The sequence below is a fragment of the Halichoerus grypus genome, chromosome 6 (genome assembly GCF_964656455.1).
Source record: "Halichoerus grypus chromosome 6, mHalGry1.hap1.1, whole genome shotgun sequence".
In the NCBI taxonomy this organism is placed as follows: Eukaryota; Metazoa; Chordata; class Mammalia; order Carnivora; family Phocidae; genus Halichoerus; species Halichoerus grypus.
In genome coordinates, this window is record NC_135717.1 from 87033995 (window position 1) to 87058909 (window position 24915).

The 24915-nt window shown below is 38.1% G+C and overlaps 1 protein-coding gene across 2 annotated transcripts in view; it reads right to left on the minus strand.

Annotated features, from left to right (window-relative positions):
• The window catches only part of LRP6 (LDL receptor related protein 6), a 180922-nt gene that overhangs the window by 14458 nt on the left and 141549 nt on the right, over positions 1-24915 (minus strand). For both annotated transcript variants that reach the window (XM_036076228.2, XM_078075619.1), the window contains 4 exons: positions 14195-14404; positions 11656-11781; positions 1395-1631; positions 406-516 (listed from right to left, as the gene is read on the minus strand). In XM_036076228.2, the coding sequence (XP_035932121.1) occupies positions 406-516; positions 1395-1631; positions 11656-11781; positions 14195-14404 (684 nt within the window). The remainder of the gene's footprint in view (positions 1-405; positions 517-1394; positions 1632-11655; positions 11782-14194; positions 14405-24915) is intronic.

Genomic DNA, 24915 nt, shown 5'->3' on the forward strand with positions numbered 1-24915 from the left:
TTTAAGGAATTATTAAAAGCAAAACATAAAAAATCCTGGTACAAATAACTAGCTTAACATTAATGCTTGTTTCTTTTCTTCTTCTTTTTTTTTTAAAGATTTTTATTTATTTATTCTAGGGAGAAAGAGAGAGCGCAAGTAGGGGGTAGAGGGAGAGACTCTCAAGCAGACTCCCAGCTGAGCAGGAAGCCCGATGTAAGGCTTGATCTCATGACCCTGAGGATCATGACCTGAGCCGAAATCAAGAGTTGGATGCTTAAGTGACTGAGCCACCCAGGCGCCCCTAATGCTTGCTTCTTAATAAAGAAATACTAATTATAAGTGAAACTCACCCATGAAGAAAAGGAAAAACTAATTTAAAAACTGTCCTATAAGAGTAATATATAAAGTTTTAGTCCTACTTACAACAATCCAGTTCATCTGACTTGTCACTGCAATCCACATTATGATCACATTTCTTATGTTTTCCAATGCATTGACCGTTGGAACAGCGGAACTGATCAATTAAACAAAGCACTGGGGAAAAAATGTAAATAGTTTTCTTATTTTTACTAGCATGTAAAGTCAAACTCTGGCAAGAGTGAAAAAGTACTTTCTGGATGTAAATGAAAAACAAATTAGACTTTAAAATATAACTTAAAAATTATTCTCTGGGGATTTCCATTGGTAGAGAGAAAAGAGTAGAAAAAGAAATCCAGCAGGAAATTTCCTATTTTGTTCTTTACATTGAATTTCATCTTTCACTAATAATTCTGTTAAGAATTAAAGAATTCTATCTACATGCATTTCTTTGTTTTATTTATTTATTTATTTATTTATTTATTTATTTATCTGAGAGAGAGGAGAAAGTGTGCACAAGCAGTGGGTAGGTGCAGAAGGAGAAGCAGACTCCCCACTGAGCAGGGAGCCCGAACCAGGGCTCAATCCCAGGACCCTGGGATCATGACCTGAGCTGAAGGCAGAGCTTAACCGCCTGAGCCACCCAGGTGCCCTCTACGTGCATTTCTAGACACTAAAAAATTCTAGAGAATTTGTTTTTACCATGTTAAAGGTTAGTGGTGCAAAGAAGAAGATATGAAATTATTTTACATTGTAATAAATAAATCTAAATCAGAGTTCAATGGAAACAAGGACTATTTTTACATACTGAAGGTCTAACTTACGGGCCTCATCTCTCAATCTGCAAAGCTTATTAAAGTGTATAAACCTTATGCATGATAAGTGGATTAAAACAACAATATGGAACATGCTACTAGGTTTAAACATAATAAAGTCAAATGTACTTGAAAAAACCCCAAATCTACTATTGAGCCAAAGCAATACCCTGAATTTCAAACAATTGAATATTAATGGAAAAAAAGACTACACAACCAGGCCCCAGGAATTTCAGATACCTTCACAGTTCTTCTCATCTGATTTATCCTGGCAGTTTGCATCTCCATTGCATCGGAGGGCACCATCAATACACTGCCCACTGGCACACTGGAACTGGGACTCTGAGCATACGGGACAATTGAGCTCGTCACTGTGGTCTTCACATTCAGTAAACCCATCACAGCGCCAAGCCACAGGAATACAGTCAATTTCTCCCGTGAAACAAGTGAACTGCTGAGGAGAACATGTTGGGGGTTCTTCAAATGAACAAGGGGGAGAGGAGTGACAAAAACACAACAGTCACACAAATGTACAAACACACTTGAGTGAAGCTCACTTAACATATGCAAAACACTTTTTAATAGATAAAATCCGTAAACTACCCCATCTAACCAGAAAATAAATATAATTTTTACACTACTACATTTAGATTTACTAACTTGCAAAACTATAAGACAGAAAAAAGTTTTCTCATATATTATAATTCAAGTAGGATTATTTGCCATCCATTATAATCTCACACATAACTGAGGAATAATCACCATAATCATCCACCTACAAATATTTTAAAGTTAGCCTACAATTCATAAATTTTCTAGTGATGAGGTTCTCAAAGAGCAGCCCAGGAACCCTTGGGTAAGAGGATCTACAAAGTCAAAACTATTTTATAATAATGCCGAGATGCCACTTGCCTTTCTACTACACTTGCCCTGACTCAACAAAAGGAATGGCTGGTAAAAGTCTTGGCACATTAGCAAACTCAAGTGGTTATCAAACTGTTACTAGTAGTCACTGCATTCCGCACAGCCATACACTTGATGAACCAGTAAAAATATTAAATATACTAAAATCAACTCTTGGAATACACGCTGTCTCTTCAATAGCATTTGATAAAATGGGAAGTATGCATAAAGCTCAGGTTGTATACCTCAGTATGATGGTTTCTCACAGGAAAGCACTTTGAGTTCTAAGCTCAACCCAAAATGGAACACCATTTTTATTTTAAAATGGAAAGAACTGACAAATAAACTATAGTTATTTACACTTAGGTATCTGGCAAGAAGTTTTAAAAAATATGAATTAGCGAGGAGATAGTCCAAGATGGTGGAGGAGTAGGAGACCTCAGTTTCGTCTAGTCCCAAGAATTCAGCTAGATAGCTATCAAATCATTCTGAACACCTATGAACTCAACCAGAGATCTAAGCTGCAACTCTACAAATAGAAAAGTGACCACTTTCTGCAAGGTAGGAGGTGCAGAGAAGTGAATCTGAGGCCATATATCAGAAGATAAACCGAGCGGGGAGGGAGCCTCCATAAGCCGGCACCCGAGAGTGATAAGAGCAGCAGAGCACAAGATCAGAACTTTTAGAAGTCTGCTCCGGTGAGGGATGTCCCTGCCTGAAAGGTGTTCAGGTGGAAAAGTGGGGCGGAATCCTAGGTGGGACAGTGTGGTTTCAGGGTCTCCGGGGTCACAGGAAGACCAGGGGTGCCTGACTGCGGCAGAGTTCCCAGGCACTGGAGCAGGGAATCTGGCTGCAATCAGCGAGGCCAGGAGTGGGCTCTCAGCTTGGGGTTATCATATACCACCAACCCAGGCACTGTGGGGTGACTGCTCTCCGAGCAGGGGCCCAGTGAGCAGCAGAACCGCAGCAAGACCCCACTCTCTCCCCCAGGAGCGGCACAAGTGCACACCACACAAGTCTGCAGGGTTTGGAGCCTTGAAACGGGGTTGTGGGCCTGAGACAGAAATACCTGGTCACAAGTTGGGTGAGCACGGAGTGCGGTTGGAGACCAGGGAGATGGAAGTGATTGATTGCTTTTCCCTGAGAGCACACTGAGAAGTGGGGCCCCCACTCTCCGCTCCGGGGCTGGGGATTGGGAGGCTGCCATTTTCACTGTCATCCTCTAAAGAGCACAGAAAGCCTTCAGGGAACAAAAGCCACATAGAGCAATCTGGAGCCGCTTACTTAGCCTGGCCCCGTGGCAAGGGTGGTGCAGTTCCACCTGGGACAAAGACACCCGAGAATCACCGCAATAGGCCTTTCCCCCAGAAGATCAGCAAAAACATCCCACTAAGACCAAGTTTACCAATCATCATATACAACTGTAAAACGACAGCGCTACGGGAAAACAGTATATAGAATTCATGTTTTTTCCCCCCATGATTCCTTAGTCTTTCAATTTTAATTTTTTTGTCTCTTTCCTTTTTCAACCAATTTCTTATTTTATCAACTTTTGTAATTTTCATGTTTACAGTTACATTCTTTTTGTTGTATTTAATTTTTGTATATAAGTTTTTCTTTCTTTTTAATTTTGGGAAGCAGTTTCTTCTAACAGACCAAAATACACCCAGAATCTAGTGTATGGACCTGTTCTCTTCACCTGTCTGATACTCTTTTTTTTTTTAACTTTTCTTTTTTTTGTTAAAGTCTTTTCAAAATTTTTATCTCTACAATTACATTCTATCCTTTTAATGTATTTAATTTTATTTTTGTGTGTATATATATATATCTATATATAATGTGTATATATATATAAGCTTTTCTTTCTTTACAATTTTGAGATGTAATTTTTTCTAACAAACCAACCAAAATACACTCAGGATATAGTGTATTGTGTATTGCTCTGTTCTGTTCACCTGTCTGTTTATAATCTTTCTTGTTTTCTTTTTTTTTCTTTTGTCTTTTAACTTTCATTTTTACAGTTACATTCTATCCTTTAATCGTATTTAATTTTATTTTTGTACATATATAAGTTTTTCTTTCCTTACAATTTTGGACCTAGTTTTCTAACACACAGACCAAAATATACACAGGATCCAGTGTATTGCTATTCATCTGTCTGATTATATTCTATTTTTTTTAATTTAATTTTTTTCTTTTTTCTGTTTTCAGTCTCTTCTGATTTGTTTAGTGTGTATTTCTCTAGGGTTGTCGTTGCCATTTTAGTATTTTGTTCTCTTGTTCAGCTATTCTTCTCTGGACAGAATGACAAGACAGAAAAACTCACCTCAAAAAAGAAAACAAGAGGCAGGACTGACTGCCAGGGACCTAACCAGTATGGACATAAGTAAGATGTCAGAACTAGAGTTCAGAATAATGATTATAAAGATGCTAGTTGGACTTGAAAAAAGCATAGAAGACACTAGAGAATCTCTTTCTGGAGAAATAAAAGAATTATAATATATATAATAATATATAGAAACAGTGACTTTACAGGTAATACAATGGCACTAAATTCATATTTTTCAATAGCTACTCTGAATGTAAATGGGCTAAATGCCCCAATCAAAAGACACAGGGTATCAGACTGGAAAAAAAGCACCACCACTGATATGCTGTCTGCAAGAAACTCATTTTAGGCCCAAAGACATCTCCAGATTTAAAGTCGGGGGGTGGAAAACCATTTACCATGCTAATGGACATCAAAAGAAAGCTGGGTGGCAATCCTTATATCAGATAAATTAGATTTTAAACCAAAGACTGTAATAAGAGATGAGGAAGGACACTACATCATAATTAAAGGGTCTATCCAACAAGAAGATCTAACAATTGTAAATATTTATGCCCCTAACATGGGAGCAGCTAATTATATAAACCAATTAATAAAATTAAAGAAACACATCGATAATAACACAAGAGTAGTAGGGAACTTTAACACCCCACTTTACTGCAATGGACAGGTTGTCTAAGCAGAAGATCAACAAGGAAACAAGGGCTTTGAATGACACACTGGACCAGATGGACTTCATATATTCAGAACATTCCATCCTAAAGCAAGAGAATACACATTCTTCTCGAGTGCACATGGAACATTCTCCATAATAGATCACATACTAGGCCACAAATCAGGTCTCAACCAGTACCAAAAGATTGGGATCATTCTCTGCGTATTTTTGGACCACAATGCTTTGAAAATGGAACTCAATCACAAGAGGAAATTTGGAAAGAACTCAAATACAGGGAGGCTAAAGAGCATCCTACTAAAGAATGAATGGGTCAAACAGGGATTAAAGAAGAATATTAAAAATTCATGGAAACAAATGAAAATGAAAACACAACTGTTCAAAACCTCTGGGATGCAGCAAAGGCGGTTAAGAGGGAAGTACAGAGCACTACAAGCCGTTCTCAAGAAAGGTCTCAAATACACACCTAACTTCACACCTGAAGGAGCTGGAGAAAGAACAGAAAATAAAGCCTAAACCCAGTAGGAGAAGAGAAATAATAAAGCTTAGAGCAGAAATGAAATAGAAACCAAAAGAACGGTAGAACAGATCAACGAAACTAGGAGCTGGTTCTTTGAAAGACTTAATAAAATTGATAAACCCCTGGCCAGACTTATCAAAAAGAAAAAAGGACCCAAATAAAGAAAATAATGAATGAAAGAGAAGAGATCACAACTAACACCGAAGTAATACAATTATAAGAACATATCATGAGCAATTATATGCCAACAAATTGGCAATCTGGAAGAAATGGATGCATTCCTAGAGATGTATAAACTACCAAAACTGAAACAGGAAGAAATAGAAAACCTTAACAGACCCATAACCAGCAAGGAAATTGAAGCAGTAATCAAAATCTCTCAAAAACAAGAGTCCAGGGCCGGATGGCTTTCCAGGGGAATTCTACCAAATAGAAGAATTAATACCTATTTTTCTGAAGCTATTCCAAATAATAGAAATGGAAATAAAACTTCCAAACTTGTTCTGTAACGCCAGCATTGCCTTGATCCCAAAGCCAGACAAAGACCCCACAAAAAAGAGAATTACAGACCAATATGCCTGATGAACGTGGATGCAAAAATTCTCACCAAGATACTAGGCAAAAGGATCCAACAGTACATTAAAAGGATCATTCACCACGACGAAGTGGGATTTATCCCTGGGCTGCAAGGGTGGTTCAACATCCACCAATCAATCAATGTGATACACTACGTTAATAAAAGAAAGGACAAAAACCATATGATACTCTCAAAGACGCAGAAAAAGCATTTGATAAAGTACAGTATCCTTTCTTGATTAAAACTCTTCACAGTGTAGAGATAGAGGGAACATACCTCAATATCATAAAAGCCCTATACAAAAAGCCCAGGGCAAATACCATTCTCAATGACAGCTTTCCCCCTAAGGTCAGGAACAAGCCAGGGATGTCCACTATCACTACTGTTGTTCAACATAGTACTAGAAGTCCTAGCCTCAGCAATCAGACAACAAAAAGAAATAAAAGGCATTCGAATTGGCAAAGAAGTCAAACTCTCACCCTTCCCAGATTACATGATATTCTATGTGAAAAACCCAAAAGACTCTACCCCAAAATTGCTAACACTCATACAGGAATTCAGCAAAGTGGCAGGATATAAAATCAATGCACAGAAATCAGCTGCATTTCTCTACACTAACAATGAGACAGAAGAAAGAGAAATTAAGGAGTCGATCCTATTTACAATTGCACCCTAAACCATAAGATACCTAGGAATAAATCTAACCAAAAAGGCAAAGGATCTATACTCAGAAAACTATAGAACACAAATGAAAGAAACTGAGGAAGACACAAAGAAATGGAAAAATGTTCCATCCTCATGGACTGAAGAACAAATATTGTTAAAATGTCTATGCTACCCAGAGCCATCTACACATTTAATGCAATCCCTATCAAAATACCTTCAACTTTTTTCACAGAGCTGGAACAAATAAAATTTGGATGGAACCAGAAAAGACCCCGAATAACCAAAGGAATGTTGAAAAAGAAAAGCAAAGCTGGTGGCATCACAATTCCAGACTTCAAGCTCTATTACAAAGCTGTCATCATCAAGACAGTATGGTACTGGCACAAAAACAGACACAGAGATCAGTGGAACAGAACAGAGAAGCCAGAAATCGACCCTCAACTCTATAGTCAACTAATCTTCGACAAAGCAGGAAAGAATGTCCAATGGAAAAAAGACAGTCTCTTCAACAAATGGTGTTCAGAAAATTGGACAGCCACATGCAGAAGAGTGAAACTGGACCATTTCCTTACACCTTACACAAAAATAGACTCAAAATGGAGGACAGACTTAAATATGAGACAGGAATCCATCAACATCCTAGAGGAGAAGAGAGACAGCAACCTCTGTGGCCTCTGCCGCAGTAGCTTCTTGCTAGACACGTCTCCAAAGGCAAGGGAAGCAAGGGCAGAAATGAACTACTGGAACTTCATCAAGATAAAAAGCTTTTACACAGCAAAGGAAACAGTTGATAAAACCAAAGGACAATCAACAGAATGGGAGAAGGTATTTGCAAATGACGTATCAGATAAAGGGCTAGTATCCAAAATCTATAAAGAACTTACCAAACTCAACAGAAATGGGCAGAAGACATGAACAGACATTTCTCCAAAAACATCCAAATGGCCAACAGACACATGAAAAAGTGCTCAACATCACTCAGCATCAGGGAAATACAAATCAAAACCACAATGAGATACCACCTCATTGTCAGAGTCATTAGTCAGAATGACTAATTGTCATTAGTCAGAATGGCTAAAATTCACAAGGCAGGAAACAACAGATGTTGGTGAGGATGCGGAGAAAGAGGAACCCTCCTACACTGTTGGTGGGAATGCAAACTCGTAGAGTCACTCTAGGAAACAGTATGGAGTTTCCTCAAAAAGTTGAAAATAGAGCTACCCTACAATCCAGCAATTGCACTACTGGGTATTTACCCCAAAGATACAAATGTAGTGATCTGAAGGGGCACGTGCACCCCAATGTTTATAGCAGCAATGTCCACAATAGCCAAATTATGGAAAGAGCCCATATGTCCACTGACAGATGAATAAAGATGTGGTATATATATACTACGGAATACTACTCAGCCATTAAAAAAAAATGAAATCTTGCCATTTGCAACGATATGGATGGAACTAGAGGGTATTGTGCTAAGTGACATAAGTCAATCAGAGAAAGATAATTATCATATGATATGATTCATAGGTGGAACATAAAAAACAAAATAGAGGACCACAGGGGAATAGAGGGAAAAATAAAACAAGATGAAATCAGAGAGGGAGACAAACCATAAGATTCCTAATCATAGGAAACCACCTGAGGGTTGCTGGAGGGGAGGCGGTGGGAGGATGGAGGAACTGGGTGATGGACATTAAGGAGGGCAAGTAATGTAATAAGCACTGGGTATTATATAAGACTGATGAATCACTGACCTCTACCACTGAAACTAATAATACATTACATGTTAATTAATTTAAATAAAAAATGAATTAGCGAGCCTATTACTTCAAAGAAAACAATGGCAAATCATAACACTGTACTTTTGCAGCATATTATAACACTGGAGCTTTCAACCAGAAATTATAATTTTGGAAAACCTGTATCCAACACTGCAAGCCTGACAGATTCCCCCTACTTAAAAGTTTTTTCTAATGAGATTGGTGGTGATATAAACATGTGTTTTTGATATTGTCTAAAATCTGAAGATCTAGAATTTCTGATTGGAATTCTAGTATTCCAAATGACCATGGTGTAAGGTTACAAAATCATGCCTGGGTAAAATATCCATTCAGAGCACAAAATAGATCAATGGATTTTAATATAAGAGATTATGAAAAAATATGGTTTCAAATTCCACATGGCAACTAAACCTACAGAAAACTACCATTGCAATATCTGGTATAGAATTCAGTATATATGCATAATTATTTGAAAAGTCTATTACTATAGCTCTCCGCTCACCAACTACACTTCTGTATGAGGCTAAATTTCCTTACATATTTCAACCAAAACCATATACGACAACAGACTGAATGCAGTAGACATGAGAATCCCGCCACCACTGAAGACATTTACAAAAATGTAAAAACAATGTCACATTTCTCACCAAAATTATTTTGCTTCAGAAAATATAGTTAACTTTCTTAACAGGTTTAACTTGAGAACATGTAAGGGTTTATTATTGTTATTTTTAATAAATATTTTTTAAAGTTCTTGGTTTTAATTTTAACCATGAAATATAAACATAACTTATGCAAACAAAAGCTGTTTGGGGTCCTCAATAATTTTTAAAAATGTAAAAGTTGCTGAGGTCACTCTGAGAATTGCCATTCAAGCCCAATTTCTTTGTTTCTGCAAATGAGGAAACTGAGGCTCAGAGAAGCTAAGTGACTGCCCGAGGTCACAGAGCTTCCTATAAACAAGGGATAATTAAAAATAAAAGATAGGACCAGAAGGACAGTCTCCTTAGTTTTAGCCCATTGCCTTTACTACTATATCACAGGCTTGCTGACTTCTTTTAAAAACCTATGAGTAAATTCACTAGATAACATAACTTTATTAATATGACTATGGATCAGAAAACCTTTTAACATTTTTTTTTAAGATTTTATTTATTTGTGAGAGAGTGAACAGGTGAGGGAGGGAGAGAGAAGGAGAGAATCTGAAGCAGACTCGGCGCTGAGTGCAGAGTCTGAAGTGGGGCTCAATCTCATGGCCACGAGATCATGACCTGAGCAGAAACCAAGAGTTGGACGCTTAAACAAATGAAGCACCCAGGCACCCCAAACCTTTTATCTTTAAAATAGAGAATACTGTAAATTACAGGTGAACATTTTACATGGGGAATTTGAGATATTATTTAGAGGGAATTTGAGCCTATTATGTATTCAGCACTATACCAGATCATGTGGAGAATAAAAATAGGTAAAATATATGGTCCATGTCCTTAAAGAGCTTTTAATTTGACTGGGGATGGGCAGAGACGCATGAATATAACACAAAACATCCCTCTGAACTGCATATCAGGCAAACTGTGGTAACAGTGCTACAATTCAGAGAAAGGGGAGAACAATAAGAGCTAGTGAAGTCTTAAAGATTATGAGGAGATGCTCCTTGAAAAATAAGTAAGATTTAGGACGGCATGCAAAAAGAAAAAAACATCTCTGAAATACCACAGGTCCACTGAGGCAAAACAAAACAGAACATGCAACAGTAATCATCAAACTCTAAATAGCCAAGCAAAAATAAAGTGAGATACTAAAGGAGATGAGTAGGTAAGGCAGGCTCAAATGAAAACACATCTTGAAGGTCAGGCAGATGAATTAAGATTCTGTATTTCATTTACCTCCACAGTAAAATCAATGTTAAATTACCAAAAAAAATTTTTTTATTTATTTGACAGAGAAAGACACAGCGAGAGAGGGAACACAAGCAGGGGGAGTAGGAGAGGGAGAAGCAGACTCCCGGCTGAACAGGGAGCCCAACGCGGGGCTTGATCCCAGGACCCTGAGACCATGACCTGAGCCAAAGGCAGACGCTTAACGACTGAGCCACCTAGGCACCCCAAATCTTTTTTTTTTAAGATTTTATTTATTTATTTGACAGAGAGAGAGAGATAAAGAGCACAAGTAGGGGGAGCAGCAGAGGCAGAGGGAAAAGCAGGCTCCCCGCTGAGCAGGGAGCCCAATGCAGGGCTCGATCCCAGGGGATCATGACCTGAGCTGAAGGCAGACATTTAACTATCTGAGCAAAGGCAGATTCTTAACCGACTGAGCCACCCAGGTGCCCCCCCCAAAAAATCTTTTTTTAAAAAAGATTTTCCTTTAAATAATCTCTACACCCAACGTGGGGCTCCAACTCACAACCCCAAGATCAAGAGTCACATGCTCCACCAACTGAGCCAGTCAGGCACCCAACAAAAAAAAATCTTATACACAAACACTGACTGCAGTTTTACTCTTTTTTTTTAATTTAAAAAAAGTTTTTTTTAAGATTTTATTTATTTATTTGAGAGTGAGCGAGAGAGCACAGGCTAGGGAGACTGGTGGAGGGAAAAGCAGACTCCTCACTGAGCAGGGAGCCTGATGTGGGGCTTGATCCCAGGACCCCGGGATCATGACCTGAGCTAAAGGCAGACCCTTAACTGACTGAGCCACCTAGGCACCCCTGCAGTTTTATTCTTAAGAACAAAAAAACGAAACAATTAAAATGTCCCTCAACAGGAGAATAAACTGTGCCATATTTTTACAATGAAACACTACTCAGCAATAAAAAGAAACAAACTACTGATACATTCCTCTACATGGCTGAATCTCAAAAATCTTAAGCAAGAGAATCAGACACAAAAAGAACACATATGCCATGACTCCTACCTAAAGCTCAAGAACAGGAAAAGCTAAATTATGGGGATAAAAATCAGAATAGTGGTTACTTCTGGAAGAGAAATGGCTATGGAAGTCATAGAACATGTTAATTGGCATTTGGACCTGCACAAGAAAATAACATATTTACCTCCACATGATAGCTCATCTTGAAGCAGAACCAAGTGCATGGGGCAAGAGCACCTTGTAGTACCATCTCCTTTTACAAGACAAATATGTGAACAGCCACCGTTATCCTGAGCACAAGGGTGCTGTCCTGAAAAAGAAAAAGAAGAAGAAAGAAAAGGAAGGGAGGGAAGGAGGAAGGGAAGAAAGGACAGCTCAGTCAAAATCAATTATTTATGAATTACCAAGAAAAACTAAATGTAAAATTACCTTGGACTTTAATCCCACTAACAATATAATTCCTCACTGTATCCCTACACAATTACAAGAAAATGAGGACAATTTAATAATGCAAAATTAACCACTGTCTTTAAATATTTATATATATAAAAAATTGATTATTGAAACTAAAAACATTGCTAAGGAGAATGCAGAGACCTGGACATTATTCTACTTAAAATATAAAAAGTCTTCCAAAGATTTTAACTCAGAAATTCTACCTTTCTAAAAGATGATTTTACTCAAAAAACTGTAGCTTAATGAAATACAGAAAATTAGAGTTGTCACATTAGAAGAAAAAAACTTAAGTTCACATGGATTGCAACCACTCAATCAAAATTATTTGCTTAGTCAATTGCAAAAGGTAACTTGCAATGTTACTAATGTTTAATTTCCTTAAATTTGGGATAAATTAAATAAATACAAACTTAGGCAACTTTTCAAAGTCTGTTTTACAAATTGGATTTAATGAAGTTGCTTTGAATTTTCTACTTAGCCTGTGTTGTAAGCAACTTGACATCTGTCATCAGAATACCAGCATCTAATGTAGCCACCCATTTATTATCTGTGTTCTCAATAACACACCAGCCCTGCTTCAGTGTGTGTTGATGAGACTGAGGGAGGCAGCGATCTGTAACTGAGCAGATAGGTTATACTACACAGATGTCCCAAAACAGACATCAGTCATATTACACTAGAATACACAACCTACATATAGCACAACCTTTTAATTCCATGACACTTTTTTTTTTTTAAAGATTTTATTTATTTATTTATTTGAGAGAGCGCGAAAGCGAGAGAGATCACAGAGGGAAAGGGAGAAGCAGACTTGCTGCTGAGTGGAGAGCCTGACACAGGGCTTGATCCCAGAACCCTGAGATCATGACCTGAGCTGAAGGCAGATGCTCAACCAACTGAGCCAACCAGGTGCCCCCATGACACTTCTGATAAACAAAAATCTCACTCTTGTTAATGTTATTAGAAATTTGAAAAAAAAAGTTTTTCCAAATATAAAACCATATTTAAGTATTTAATTATAAAAAAAGACATCCCCCCTAAAATTCTGAAAACCTCCATTGAGATTTTCTGCAATAAAATATTCATTTGTCAACTGAATAACTTAGAAATTAAGGCCTTATTTCTATTAAATATTCAGCATGAGTCACATGCATTAACTTAGAATGACAACAATTCTAATTCTCAAATGCCTCTAACTTCTAAGTTCACAAACAGTGACAACAAAATGAAGACCTGAACAAGCAATGGTGCTCTCATTCCACTATTCTCCTTTCATATTCCAGTTTGATTTGAAAGCCTCAGGTTGAGAAGTTCAAGCGTTCAGTAGTTCTCTCTTTAATATTTCATTTAACATTAGCATTCCTGGTACAATCACACAAAACCCATAGTAGTGACTGCTATGAGGAGTCTTTTGATATTAACAAGAAATTAAGGCAAGATGATTAGCCATATTTAAAAGCTTTCAGTAAATTAAAAAAAAATTTATGGGTACTTTTCTAAGCTGAGAATTGAGAAATTTATCTAGGAGGAAGAAAACCAAGCATTTGTTAATCAGTTTTCTCTAAGTTCATTTCAAAAACTTCTGAACACACTAATTTTTAATTTGTTTTTGCTTAATAAGGTTATTCCAAGATAACTATATTCATCATTATATAAATATAATTATTGCTTTTGTTCAAACTATGGGGGCACACAGGGAACAAAAGAAATATATACTTTATACCAGTATTCTTAAAGGGGCTGAAGGTGAGAAAGAACGCATGACAAGCAGTCCTTGTTGTATCTGAGGAAATTTTTGAAAATGAGCCAGACCACTTCTTTCCCCCACTTCTGTTTTATGGGGAAAAGGTGTTTAATTTGAAAAAGCTCCCAGGTGAGTTTGATGTAAGGCTTTAAAAACACAGAGTTTAAAAAATGGCAAAATTAAAAGTGCATGAAAATCTTTAAAGAAAAAGGTAAGAAGGAACGCCTGGGTAGCTCAGTTAAGCATCACCCTTCGGCTCAGGTCATGATCTCCGGGTCCTGGGATCGAGCCCCGCATTAGGCTCCCTGCTCCGCGGGAAGCCTGTTTCTCCCTCTCCCACTCCCCGTGCTTGTATTTCCTCTCTTGCTGTGTCTCTCTCTGTCAAATAAATAAAATCTTAAAAAAAAAAAAAAAAAGTAAAATTTTAAAAAGGTAAGAAGACACAGAAGAACATCTTAATTCTATCTTAATTTCTTATAACAAACATGAGTCCTGCAATTAACAGTATGCCATCAGCACTTACTATATTCCTGAAGGTTCAGCTCTTTCACTGCATGGATGTCACTAAGCTGGGCAATTCGAGCCTGGACTTTGGTTCTACCCTCTCGGCCTGTCATGTCAATTTTTTCAATCATTTGCTGCTGCTTATCAATCCAGTACAGCCAGTTTTCAAACACAGTCAGTCCCACAGGCTGCAAGATATTGGAGTCTTCTAATACTATCCGGTTGGCACCTTGGAAAGGAGAACGTGCAATAGAAATGATTCATGTGGGTCAAATCACACATTCAGCAACTACTGATCAAATACCAGTTAGATTCCAAAAGTACTGAAATAGAAAATATAAGGTATCTATCACAAAAATTAAAAATCATTCTGAGAAGATATATACATACCAGAGAACAGACTAGACATTTAAGTACAAACAAAAGCAAGTAAGTGCCCAATACATAGTAAATACTCTACTTCACAGAAACATGGAAAAGACAGAGTAACTTTCAAAATTTTTTTTAAAAGCATAGTCCATTTCTCAAATTACATTTTGTGAAAAGCCTTAACATATAAATCAGATAAAAATGGGACTTCTTTGGATAGAGCCCAGAGCTTTGAGCTCTTGGCCTCCCCTACTTGCTGAGTATACCTGAGGCCTCTGTGAAGAACCACTCCACCCACACTCCATCTGGCCACTCAGAACACAGAAAAAATGATTGATTCAAAAATGACTGATTCAAAAAAAAAATGACTCATTCAAATGACTGACCTGGTTCAAACCTCACCACAAAGTAAGAATTCTTTCTACAACATCCCAGATATGGGATGTTAACTCTTAACAGGCAACTGTTCTGCTGAACTATAAGAAAATTCTTTCATTCAGTGTGTTGAAATCTGTGCCCCACTCTCTCTATCCCGTTTCTCCCTCATTCAAAAAGAAAAAAAAATATATTCATTCCCTCCCTGCTCCCCATAATAGTCCTTCAAATATCTATAGAACATATTCATGGTTCTTAAGTGATGAGAGTTTAATCAAAGAAGGGCATTAGTTTGTATTTTAGAAATATCAGGGAAAGTTCTAGGAAAGAGGCAAGCATAAAGCTAAGTTTTAAAAAGGGAGAAAAATGAGGAAATATTCCAGATGAGAAGGCACTGCCTAAGTCAACATTCAGATCCAAGGTGGGTTAAACACAAGTTTTCTTAGGCTCCTTCCTAAAATTGTAGTAAAAAATTAAGGTATAATCCATAAGGACAAACAGGACAGCAGAGGACAAAATGATATAAAATTCAGAAGCTGGAGCAGACCAGGGACATAGTAGCCCAGAGAAAGCTAAATGCCTGCAGTTGGTGAAGCCAACAACAAAATCAATTAGCTCAGAAACTGGAAGCACCAGGTAATTTAGGATGGAGCAAAAGGAGGAGTTACATGGTTGGGGCTGAGAGAAAAGGACTGACTGAAAAGAAGTACAAGAAGTTATTCAGCTCCTGGGTCTCCTCCCTTCCTTTACTAGAAGACTGAAGATATACTTTCTAAAGAGGCTGAACCAGATTTTAACATACCAGACAAAGAGGTAGTGCCATACATGGGATTTTACAGGGGAATTAATTAAAAGTCTACTTTCTAACTGATGAGATTCTCCAATATAAGTTGTGCCCTTTTCCCACTAGATTCCAAGAATATTAGCAGCCAGCTTTTATCCTCCTACAGAAGACCGGAAGATATCCCTATAGGAAAAACAAACCAAAAACAACAATAATCAAATAAAAAACATGAGGTATCCAAGAAAAAAGAACTTCAGATAGTGTCACCTTGGAGTCCCATTAGAAAACAGCCAGGTGTCCATAAGATGTCCACTCCTTCACAGGCCGCAGCAATGGGAAAGGCAGCATTTTAATGCCTCACTATTAAATATAGACAACTAAGGATCACCACATATTTAAAGAAAATGACTTTTTTATATTCAAAGCCCAAAACAGAATAAAGGAATTTAGAGAAACAGATGGAATTAAAAGCAGGAAAAAACCCCAAATCAATAGCAACAAAAACCTAAAGAACAGGATGTTTTGATGGGGGCAAGGCATCCCAGAACACAAGAGTCCTTGGAAATTAAAAATATGATACCTGGAAAAAAATCCCAAAAGAGGGCTGGAAGATAAATTTGAAAAACTCTCTCAGAAAGCAGAACAAAAAGATAAAGAGATGGATAGTATGTGAGAAAAATACAGTTACAGTTACGATCCAACAATTGAGTAAAAGTTCCAGAATGAGAAAACAAATCATTAAAGAAACATTAAAAAACAAAAAACAAAAAACAAAAACCAACTTCCCAGAACTCAAGATGTAAGTTTCCAGATAGAAAGGACTCACCTAGTAACCAGTTCAATGAAAGAAAGAAACAAAGAGGGAAGTCAGGGAGGAATCACATGAAGGCACATTATCATTAAATTCTAGAACATCTGGGAAAAAGAGAAGATGTTAAAAGCTTCTGGAGGGGAAAATAAAGGATCACATATAAATAGGAATCACAATGACATCAAACTTCCCAACAACAATAGAAGACAATAGAGCTCTGCCTTCAAAACTGGGAGAAAATAGTTATGGAACATGAATGCTATATACATCCAAATTATCAACCAAGTGTGAGGGGAAAAAAATTCAGACAAATAAATGAATTTAACCTCCTATAAACTCCTTTCAAGAAGCTAACAGAGGATGTGTTCTACCAAGAAAAAGAAATTAGCCAGAGAAATGGAATCAAGTAAACAGGTTTCAGCACCAAGGAGACTGGCAAGTGCATTTCCAGAATAATAGTGAAAGGAAGCTGGCCTTTAAAAAGCAAGCAAATCCAGATTGGAGCAAGATGATAAAGAGGTAGTGCTTCCAATTAAAAAGAAAAAAGATGGATTGCTTGATGCATCTGTTCTGTAGGTACTGAAACAATATTTACATTAGACAAGATTAACTTCAGGGGAAAAAAGCTATAGAAAGAAACATGCTAATGGTAATATTTTCATAGCCATAAATAACAATTAAGTATGAACTTAAAAATTATAACTATCCTGGGAGGATGGGAAGAGAGTTCATATGAGTATTTTGGGGCTATACAGTTTAAGACAGCAAATATTTTATTTTCCATCAAAGGAAGTCAATTTGTGATGTCTAAAACTGAAAAACCAAGAAATAGCTGTTTTAAAGCAAGTTATAACAAAGTAGATGCCTCAGAGTGGGAACTGAGAGTACGTAGAACAGTAGACTTGTTTTTTGTTATAAACTAAGTAGAAGCATTTGATTTCCACAAATATTTACATGTATCACTTTGATGAAAATTAAAATTAAACCTAAAATAGTAAGAGTGAATAAAAAAAGATTAGCTGGTGGTAACATAAGGATGGTTTCAAGTGGTCCTTAAGAAAAAAGAGCTGTCAACAGTGTCAATGCAGGATGCCAGACATGATGAGGACCTGATCTACTTTAATGGCAGTTATAAGTAAAACACTGGAACCAACAATGAAAAGACATGTTCATTTACTCAATAAACTACGCATGTACTAAATATAATCGTAGTAAAAGGCTCTGTGGGAGGCTAAAAATATAAAGCTGAAAGAGATCCCATGACAAAAGTGTTTGATTGTGTGTATATAAGGAAGAAAAAAAAAAACCAACTATCAACATTACACTAACCTTTTTCAGAAAATAGAAAAAGAGGAAACAATTCTTTTCATGAGGCCAATGTAACCTTGATGGCAAAACGTCAAGTACATTATAAGAAAGGAAAATTATAGGGTAATCATTCTCATGAACACAGACACAAACATCTTAATTAAACAAAATCCAGCAATATATAAAAAGGAAAATGTATCATGCCAAGTTTGATTTATTCTAGCAAACTAGGAACAGAAGGGAATCTCCTTAATCTGATAAAAATGTGATCTACAGAAAAACCTTAGCAAACATAATACCTAATCATGAAGTACTGAATGCTTTCCCCCAAATCAAGAAAAACAAAAATAAAACAAAACCAAAAAACCCAAGGATTCTATTACTCTATTCAACATTGTATTGGAGGTCCTAGCCAGTGCAATAACGCAACAAGGAAAAAGAAACTTTCATTAATTTGTAGGTAAATGATTTAAGAAACCACAGATAGAGTTACTGGGCGGAGCAAGATGGCGGAGGAGTAGGAGACCTGGATTTCGTCTCCTCTCAGGAATTCAGCTGGATAGGGATCAAACCATTCTGAACACCTACAAACTCAACAGGAGATCGAAGAAAAGAATAGCAACAACTCTCTGAACAGAGAAGCGACCACTTTCTGGAAGGTAGGACGTGCGGAGAAGTGAATCCGAGGGGATATTCGGGAGGATAGACGGCGGGGGAGGGGCCTCCATCAGCCGCTTCTGGCAAGTGATAGAGCCGCGGAGCACAAAATCGGAACTTTTAGAAGTCTGCTCCGCTGAGGGACGTCACTCTGGTGGCGAAGTGGGGGGTGGAACCCTCGTGGGACAGTGTGGTCTCAGGACCCTCGGGGTCAGAGAAAGACCGGGGGTGCCTGAGTGCGGCAGAGCTCCCAGGGATCGGAGCGGGGAAGCCGGCTGCAGAGACGGAGCCCAGGCGCGGGCTCTCAGCTCGGGGCTGCCATAAACCGTGATCCGCAGCACAGTCGGGCCACTGCTCCTCCAGCAGGGACCCGACAAGCGGCAGATCCGGGGAGACTCACCTTCTTCCCCCGGGAGGAGAGGTGCGGGAGCGCACCGCAGGGATCTGCTGGGTTTGGAGACTACACACGGGGTCGGGTGCCAGAGACAGAAACGCGCGGTCACAGGCCGGGTGAGTACAGAGTGTGGCCGGAGACCGGGGAGACGGGAGTGACTGACTGCTTTTCTCTGGGGGCGCACTGAGGAGCGGGACCCCGAGTCCTCGGCTCCTCCGGGGCAGAGACTGGGAGGCCGCCATTTTCACTCTCCGCAGCCAAAGCTGTACGGAAAGCTTGCAGGGAACAAAAGCTCCCAAGAGCAAACCCGAGCAGATTACTTAGCCCGGACCGGGCAAGGGCAGGGCAATTCCGCCTCTGGCAAAGACATTTGGGAACCACGGCAACAGGCCCCTTCCCCAGAAGATCAGCAAGAACAGCCAGCCAAGACCAGGTTTACCGATCGGTGAGAATGGCAGAACTCCAGCGCTAGGGGAATACTGCACATAGAATTCATGGCTTTTTTACCATGATTCTTTAGTCTTTCAAAGTTAATTATTTTTTTTAACTGTCTTTTTTTTTTTTTTGAATTTTTCTTTTTCCCTTTTTCAACCAACATCTTATCAATCCCTTTTTTAAAAAAACATTTTTATTTTTCATTTTTAGAGTCATATTCTATCCCTTCATAGTAGTTACCCGTATTTTTGGCATATATATATATAAGTTGTTCTCTCTTTAAAATTTTGAGATAGTTTCTTCTAACAGATCAAAATATACTCTAAATCTCTAGTGTATGTTTTTTTTCTACTCCCCTGCCTGATCACATTCTCTCCCTTTTTTCTTTTTCTTTTTTTTTTTTAAATCCTCTTCTTTCTTTTTTCAAACAACTTATCAATTCCTTTTATAAAATTTTTTATAATTTCCATCTTTACAGTCATATTCCATCCCTTCATCATATCAACCCTTATTTTTGTACATATATAAGTTTTTCTTTCTTTAAAATTTTGGGAGGCACTTTCTTTTAACAGACCAAAATACACCCAAAATCTAGTGTGTGGCACTGATCTATAAACCAGCCTGATCATATTTGATCACATTCTGTTTTTGTTTTGTTTTGTTCTGTTTTTGTGTGTTTTTATCTTTATCTTTTTCTTTTTTCTCTGTTTCCCTTTCTTTTCCCACTGCTTCAGGTCTTTTCTGATTTGTTTAGAGTATATTTTCTGGGGATGTTGTTACCCTGCTAGCATTTTGTTCTCTCATTAATCTATTCTCCTCTGCACAAAATGACAAGACGGAAAAAATCACCTCAACAAAAAGAACAAGAGGTAGTACCGACTGCCAGGGACCTACTCAATACGGACATTAGTACGATGTCAGATCTAGAGTTCAGAATCATCACTTTAAAGATACTAGCTGGGCTTGGAAAAAGCATGGAAGTTATTAGAGAAACCCTTTCTGGAGAAGTAAAAGAACTAAAATCTAACCAAGTAGAAATCAAAAAGGCTATTAATGAGGTGCAATCAAATATGGGGGCACTAACTGCTAGGATAAATGAGGCAGAAGAAAGAATCAGTGAGACAGAAGACCAAATGATGGAAAATAAAGAAGCTGAGAAAAAGAGAGATAAACAACTACTGGATCACGAGGGCAGAATTCGAGAGATAAACGATACCATAAGACGAAACAACATTAGAATAATTGGGATCCCAGAAGAAGAAGAAAGAGAGAGAGGTGCAGAAGGTATAATGGAGCAAATTATAGCAGAGAACTTCCCTAATTTGGGGAAGGAAACAGGCATCAAAATCCAGGAAGCACAGAGAACCCCTCTCAAAATCAATAAAAATAGGTCAACACCCCGACATCTAATAGTAAAACTTACGAGTCTCAGAGACAAAGAGAAAATCCTGAAAGCAGCTCGGGAGAAGAGATATGTAACCTACAATGGTAGAAACATTAGATTGGCAACAGACTTATCCACAGAGACCTGGCAGGCCAGAAAGGACTGGCAGGACATATTCAGAGCACTAAATGAGAAAAATATGCAGCCAAGAATACTATATCCAGCTAGGCTGTCATTGAAAATTGAAGGAGAGATTAAAAGCTTCCAGGACAAACAAAAACTAAAGCAATTTGCAAACACGAAACCAGCCCTAGAAAAATATTGAAAGGGGTCCTCTAAGCAAAGAGAGAGCCTAAAAGCAACATAGACCAGAAAGGAACACAAACAATATACAGTAACAGTCACTTTACAGGCAATACAATGGCACTAAATTCCTATCTTTCAATAGTTACCCTGAATGTAAATGGGCTAAATGCCCCAATCAAAAGACACAGGCTATCAGATTGGATTAAAAAACAAGACCCATCGATATGCTGTCTGCAAGAGACTCATTTTAGAACCAAAGACACCCCCAGATTGAAAGTGAGGGGGTGGAAAACCATTTACCATGCTAATGGACACCAAAAGAAAGCTGGGGTGGCAATCCTTATATCAGACAAATTAGATTTTAAACCAAAGACGGTAATAAGAGATGAGGAAGGACACTATATCCTACTTAAAGGGTCTATCCAACAAGAAGATCTAACAATTGTAAATATCTATGCCCCTAACATGGGAGCAGCCAATTATATAAGGCAATTAATAACAAAAGCAAAGAAACACATCGACAACAATACAATAATAGTGGGGGACTTTAACACCCCCCTCACTGAAATGGACAGATCGTCTAAGCAAAAGATCAACAAGGAAATAAAGACTTTAAATGACACACTGGACCAAATGGACTTCACAGACATATTCAGAACATTCCATCCCAAAGCAACGGAATACACATTCTTCTCTAGTGCCCATGGAACATTCTCCAGAATAGATCACATCCTAGGTCATAAATCAGGTCTCAACCGGTACCAAAAGATTGGGATCATTCCCTGAATATTTTCAGACCACAATGCTTTGAAACTAGAACTCAATCACAAGAGGAAAGTCGGAATGAACTCAAATACATGGAGGCTAAAGAGCATCCTACTGAAGAATGAATGGGTCAACCAGGAAATTAAAGAAGAATTTAAAAAATTCATGGAAACCAATGAAAATGAAAACACAACTATTCAAAATCTTTGGGATACAGCAAAGGCAGTCCTAAGAGGAAAGTATATAGCAATACAAGCCTTTCTCAAGAAACAAGAAAGGTCTCAAGTACACAACCTAACCCTACACCTAAAGGAGCTGGAGAAAGAACAGCAAATAAAGCCTAAACCCAGCAGGAGAAGAGAAATAATAAAGATCAGAGCAGAAATCAATGAAATAGAAACCAAAAGAACAGTAGAACAGATCAACGAAACTAGGAGCTGGTTCTTTGAAAGAATTAACAAGATTGATAAACCCCTGGCCAGACTTATCAAAAAGAAAAGAGAAAGGACCCAAATCAACAAAATCATGAATGAAAGAGGAGAAATCACAACCAACACCAAAGAAATACAAACAATTATAAGAACATATTATGAGCAACTCTATGCCAGCAAATTAGATAACCTGGAAGAAATGGATGCATTCCTAGAGATGTATCAACTACCAAAACTGAACCAGGAAGAAATAGAAAACCTGAACAGACCTATAACCACTAAGGAAATTGAAGCAGTCATCAAAAATCTCCCAACAAACAAAAGCCCAGGGCCAGATGGCTTCCCAGGGGAATTCTACCAAACATTTCAAGAAGAATTAATACCTATTCTTCTGAAACTGTTCCAAAAAATAGAAATGGAAGGAAAACTTCCAAACTCATTTTATGAGGCCAGCATTACCTTGATCCCAAAACCAGACAAAGACCCCATCAAAAAGGAGAATTACAGACCAATATCCCTGATGAACATGGATGAAAAATTCTCACCAAAATACTAGCCAATAGGATCCAACAGTACATTAAAAGGATTATTCACCACGACCAAGTGGGATTTATCCCTGGGCTGCAAGGTTGGTTCAACATCCGCAAATCAATCAACGTGATACAATACATTAACAAAAGAAAGAACAAGAATCATATGATCCTCTCAATAGATGCAGAAAAAGCATTTGACAAAGTACAGCATCCTTTCTTGATCAAAACTCTTCAGAGTATAGGGATAGAGGGTACATACCTCAATATCATAAAAGCTATCTATGAAAAACCTACAGCGAATATCATTCTCAATGGGGAAAAACTGAGAGCTTTCCCCCTAAGGTCAGGAATGCGGCAGGGATGTCCACTATCACCACTGCTATTCAACATAGTATTGGAAGTCCTAGCCACAGCAATCAGACAACAAAAAGAAATAAAAGGCATCCAAATCGGCAAAGAAGTCAAACTCACTCTTTGCAGAGGATATGATACTTTATGTGGAAAATCCCAAATACTCCACCCCAAAACTGCTAGAACTCATACAGGAATTCAGTAAAGTGGCAGGATATAAAATCAATGCACAGAAGTCAGTGGCATTCCTATACACCAACAACAAGACAGAAGAAAGAGAAATTAAGGAGTCGATCCCATTTACAATTGCACCCAAAACCATAAGATACCTAGGAATAAATCTAACCAAAGAGGTAAAGGATCTGTACTCAGAAAACTATAAAATACTCATGAAAGAAATTGAGGAAGACACAAAGAAATGGAAAAACGTTCCATGCTCATGGATTGGAAGAACAAATATTGTGAAGATGTCAATCCTCCCTAGAGCAATCTACACATTCAATGCAATCCCCAACAAAATACCATCCACTTTTTTCAAAGAAATGGAACAAATAATCCTAAAATTTGTATGGAACCAGAAAAGACCCCGAATAGCCAGAGGAATGTTGAAAAAGAAAAGCAAAGCTGGCGTCATCACAATTCCGGACTTCCAGCTCTACTACAAAGCTGTCATCATCAAGACAGTATGGTACTGGCACAAAAACAGACACATAGATCAATGGAACAGAATAGAGAGGCCAGAAATGGACCCTCAACTATATGGTCAACTAATCTTTGACAAAGCAGGAAAGAATGTCCAATGGAAAAAAGACAGTCTCTTCAACAAATGGTGTTGGGAAAATTGGACAGCCACATGCAGAAGAATGAAACTGGACCATCTCCTTACACCACACACAAAAATAGACTCCAAATGGTTGAAAGACCTCAATGTGAGACCGGAGTCCATTAAAATCCTAAAGGAGAACACAGGCAGCAACCTCTTCGACCTCAGCCGCAGCAACTTCTTCCTAGAAACATCGCCAAAGGCAAGGGAAGCAAGGGCAAAAATGAACTCTTGGGACTTCATCAAGATAAAAAGCTTTTGCAAAGCAAAGGAAACAGTCAACAAAACCAAAAAACAACTGACAGAATGGGAGAAGATATTTGCAAATGACATATCAGATAAAGGGCTAGTATCCAAAATCTATAAAGAACTCATCAAACTCAACACCAAAAGAACAAAGAATCCAATCAAGAAATGGGCAGAAGACATGAACAGACATTTTTCCAAAGAAGACATCCAAACGGCCAACAGACACATGAAAAAGTGTTCAATATCGCTTGGCATCAGGGAAATCCAAATCAAAACCTCAATGAGATACCACCTCACACCAGTCAGAATGGCTAAAATTAACAAGTCAGGAAATGACAGATGTTGGTGGGGATGCGGAGAAAGGGGAACCCTCCTACACTGCTGGTGGGAATGCAAGCTGGTGCAGCCACTCTGGAAAACAGTATGGAGGTTCCTCAAAAAGTTGAAAATAGAGCTACCATATGATCCAGCAATTGCACTACTGGGTATTTACCCCAAAGATACAAAAGTAGGGACCCGAAAGGGTACGTGCTCCCCGATGTTTATAGCAGCAATGTCCACAATAGCCAAACTGGAAAGAGCCAAGATGTCCATCAACAGATGAATGGATAAAGAAGATGTGGTATATATATACAATGGAATATTATGCAGCCATCAAAAGGAATGAGATCTTGCCATTTGCAACGACGTGGATGGAACTGGAGGGTATTATGCTGAGCGAAATAAGTCAAACAGAGAAAGACATGTATCATATGACCTCACTGA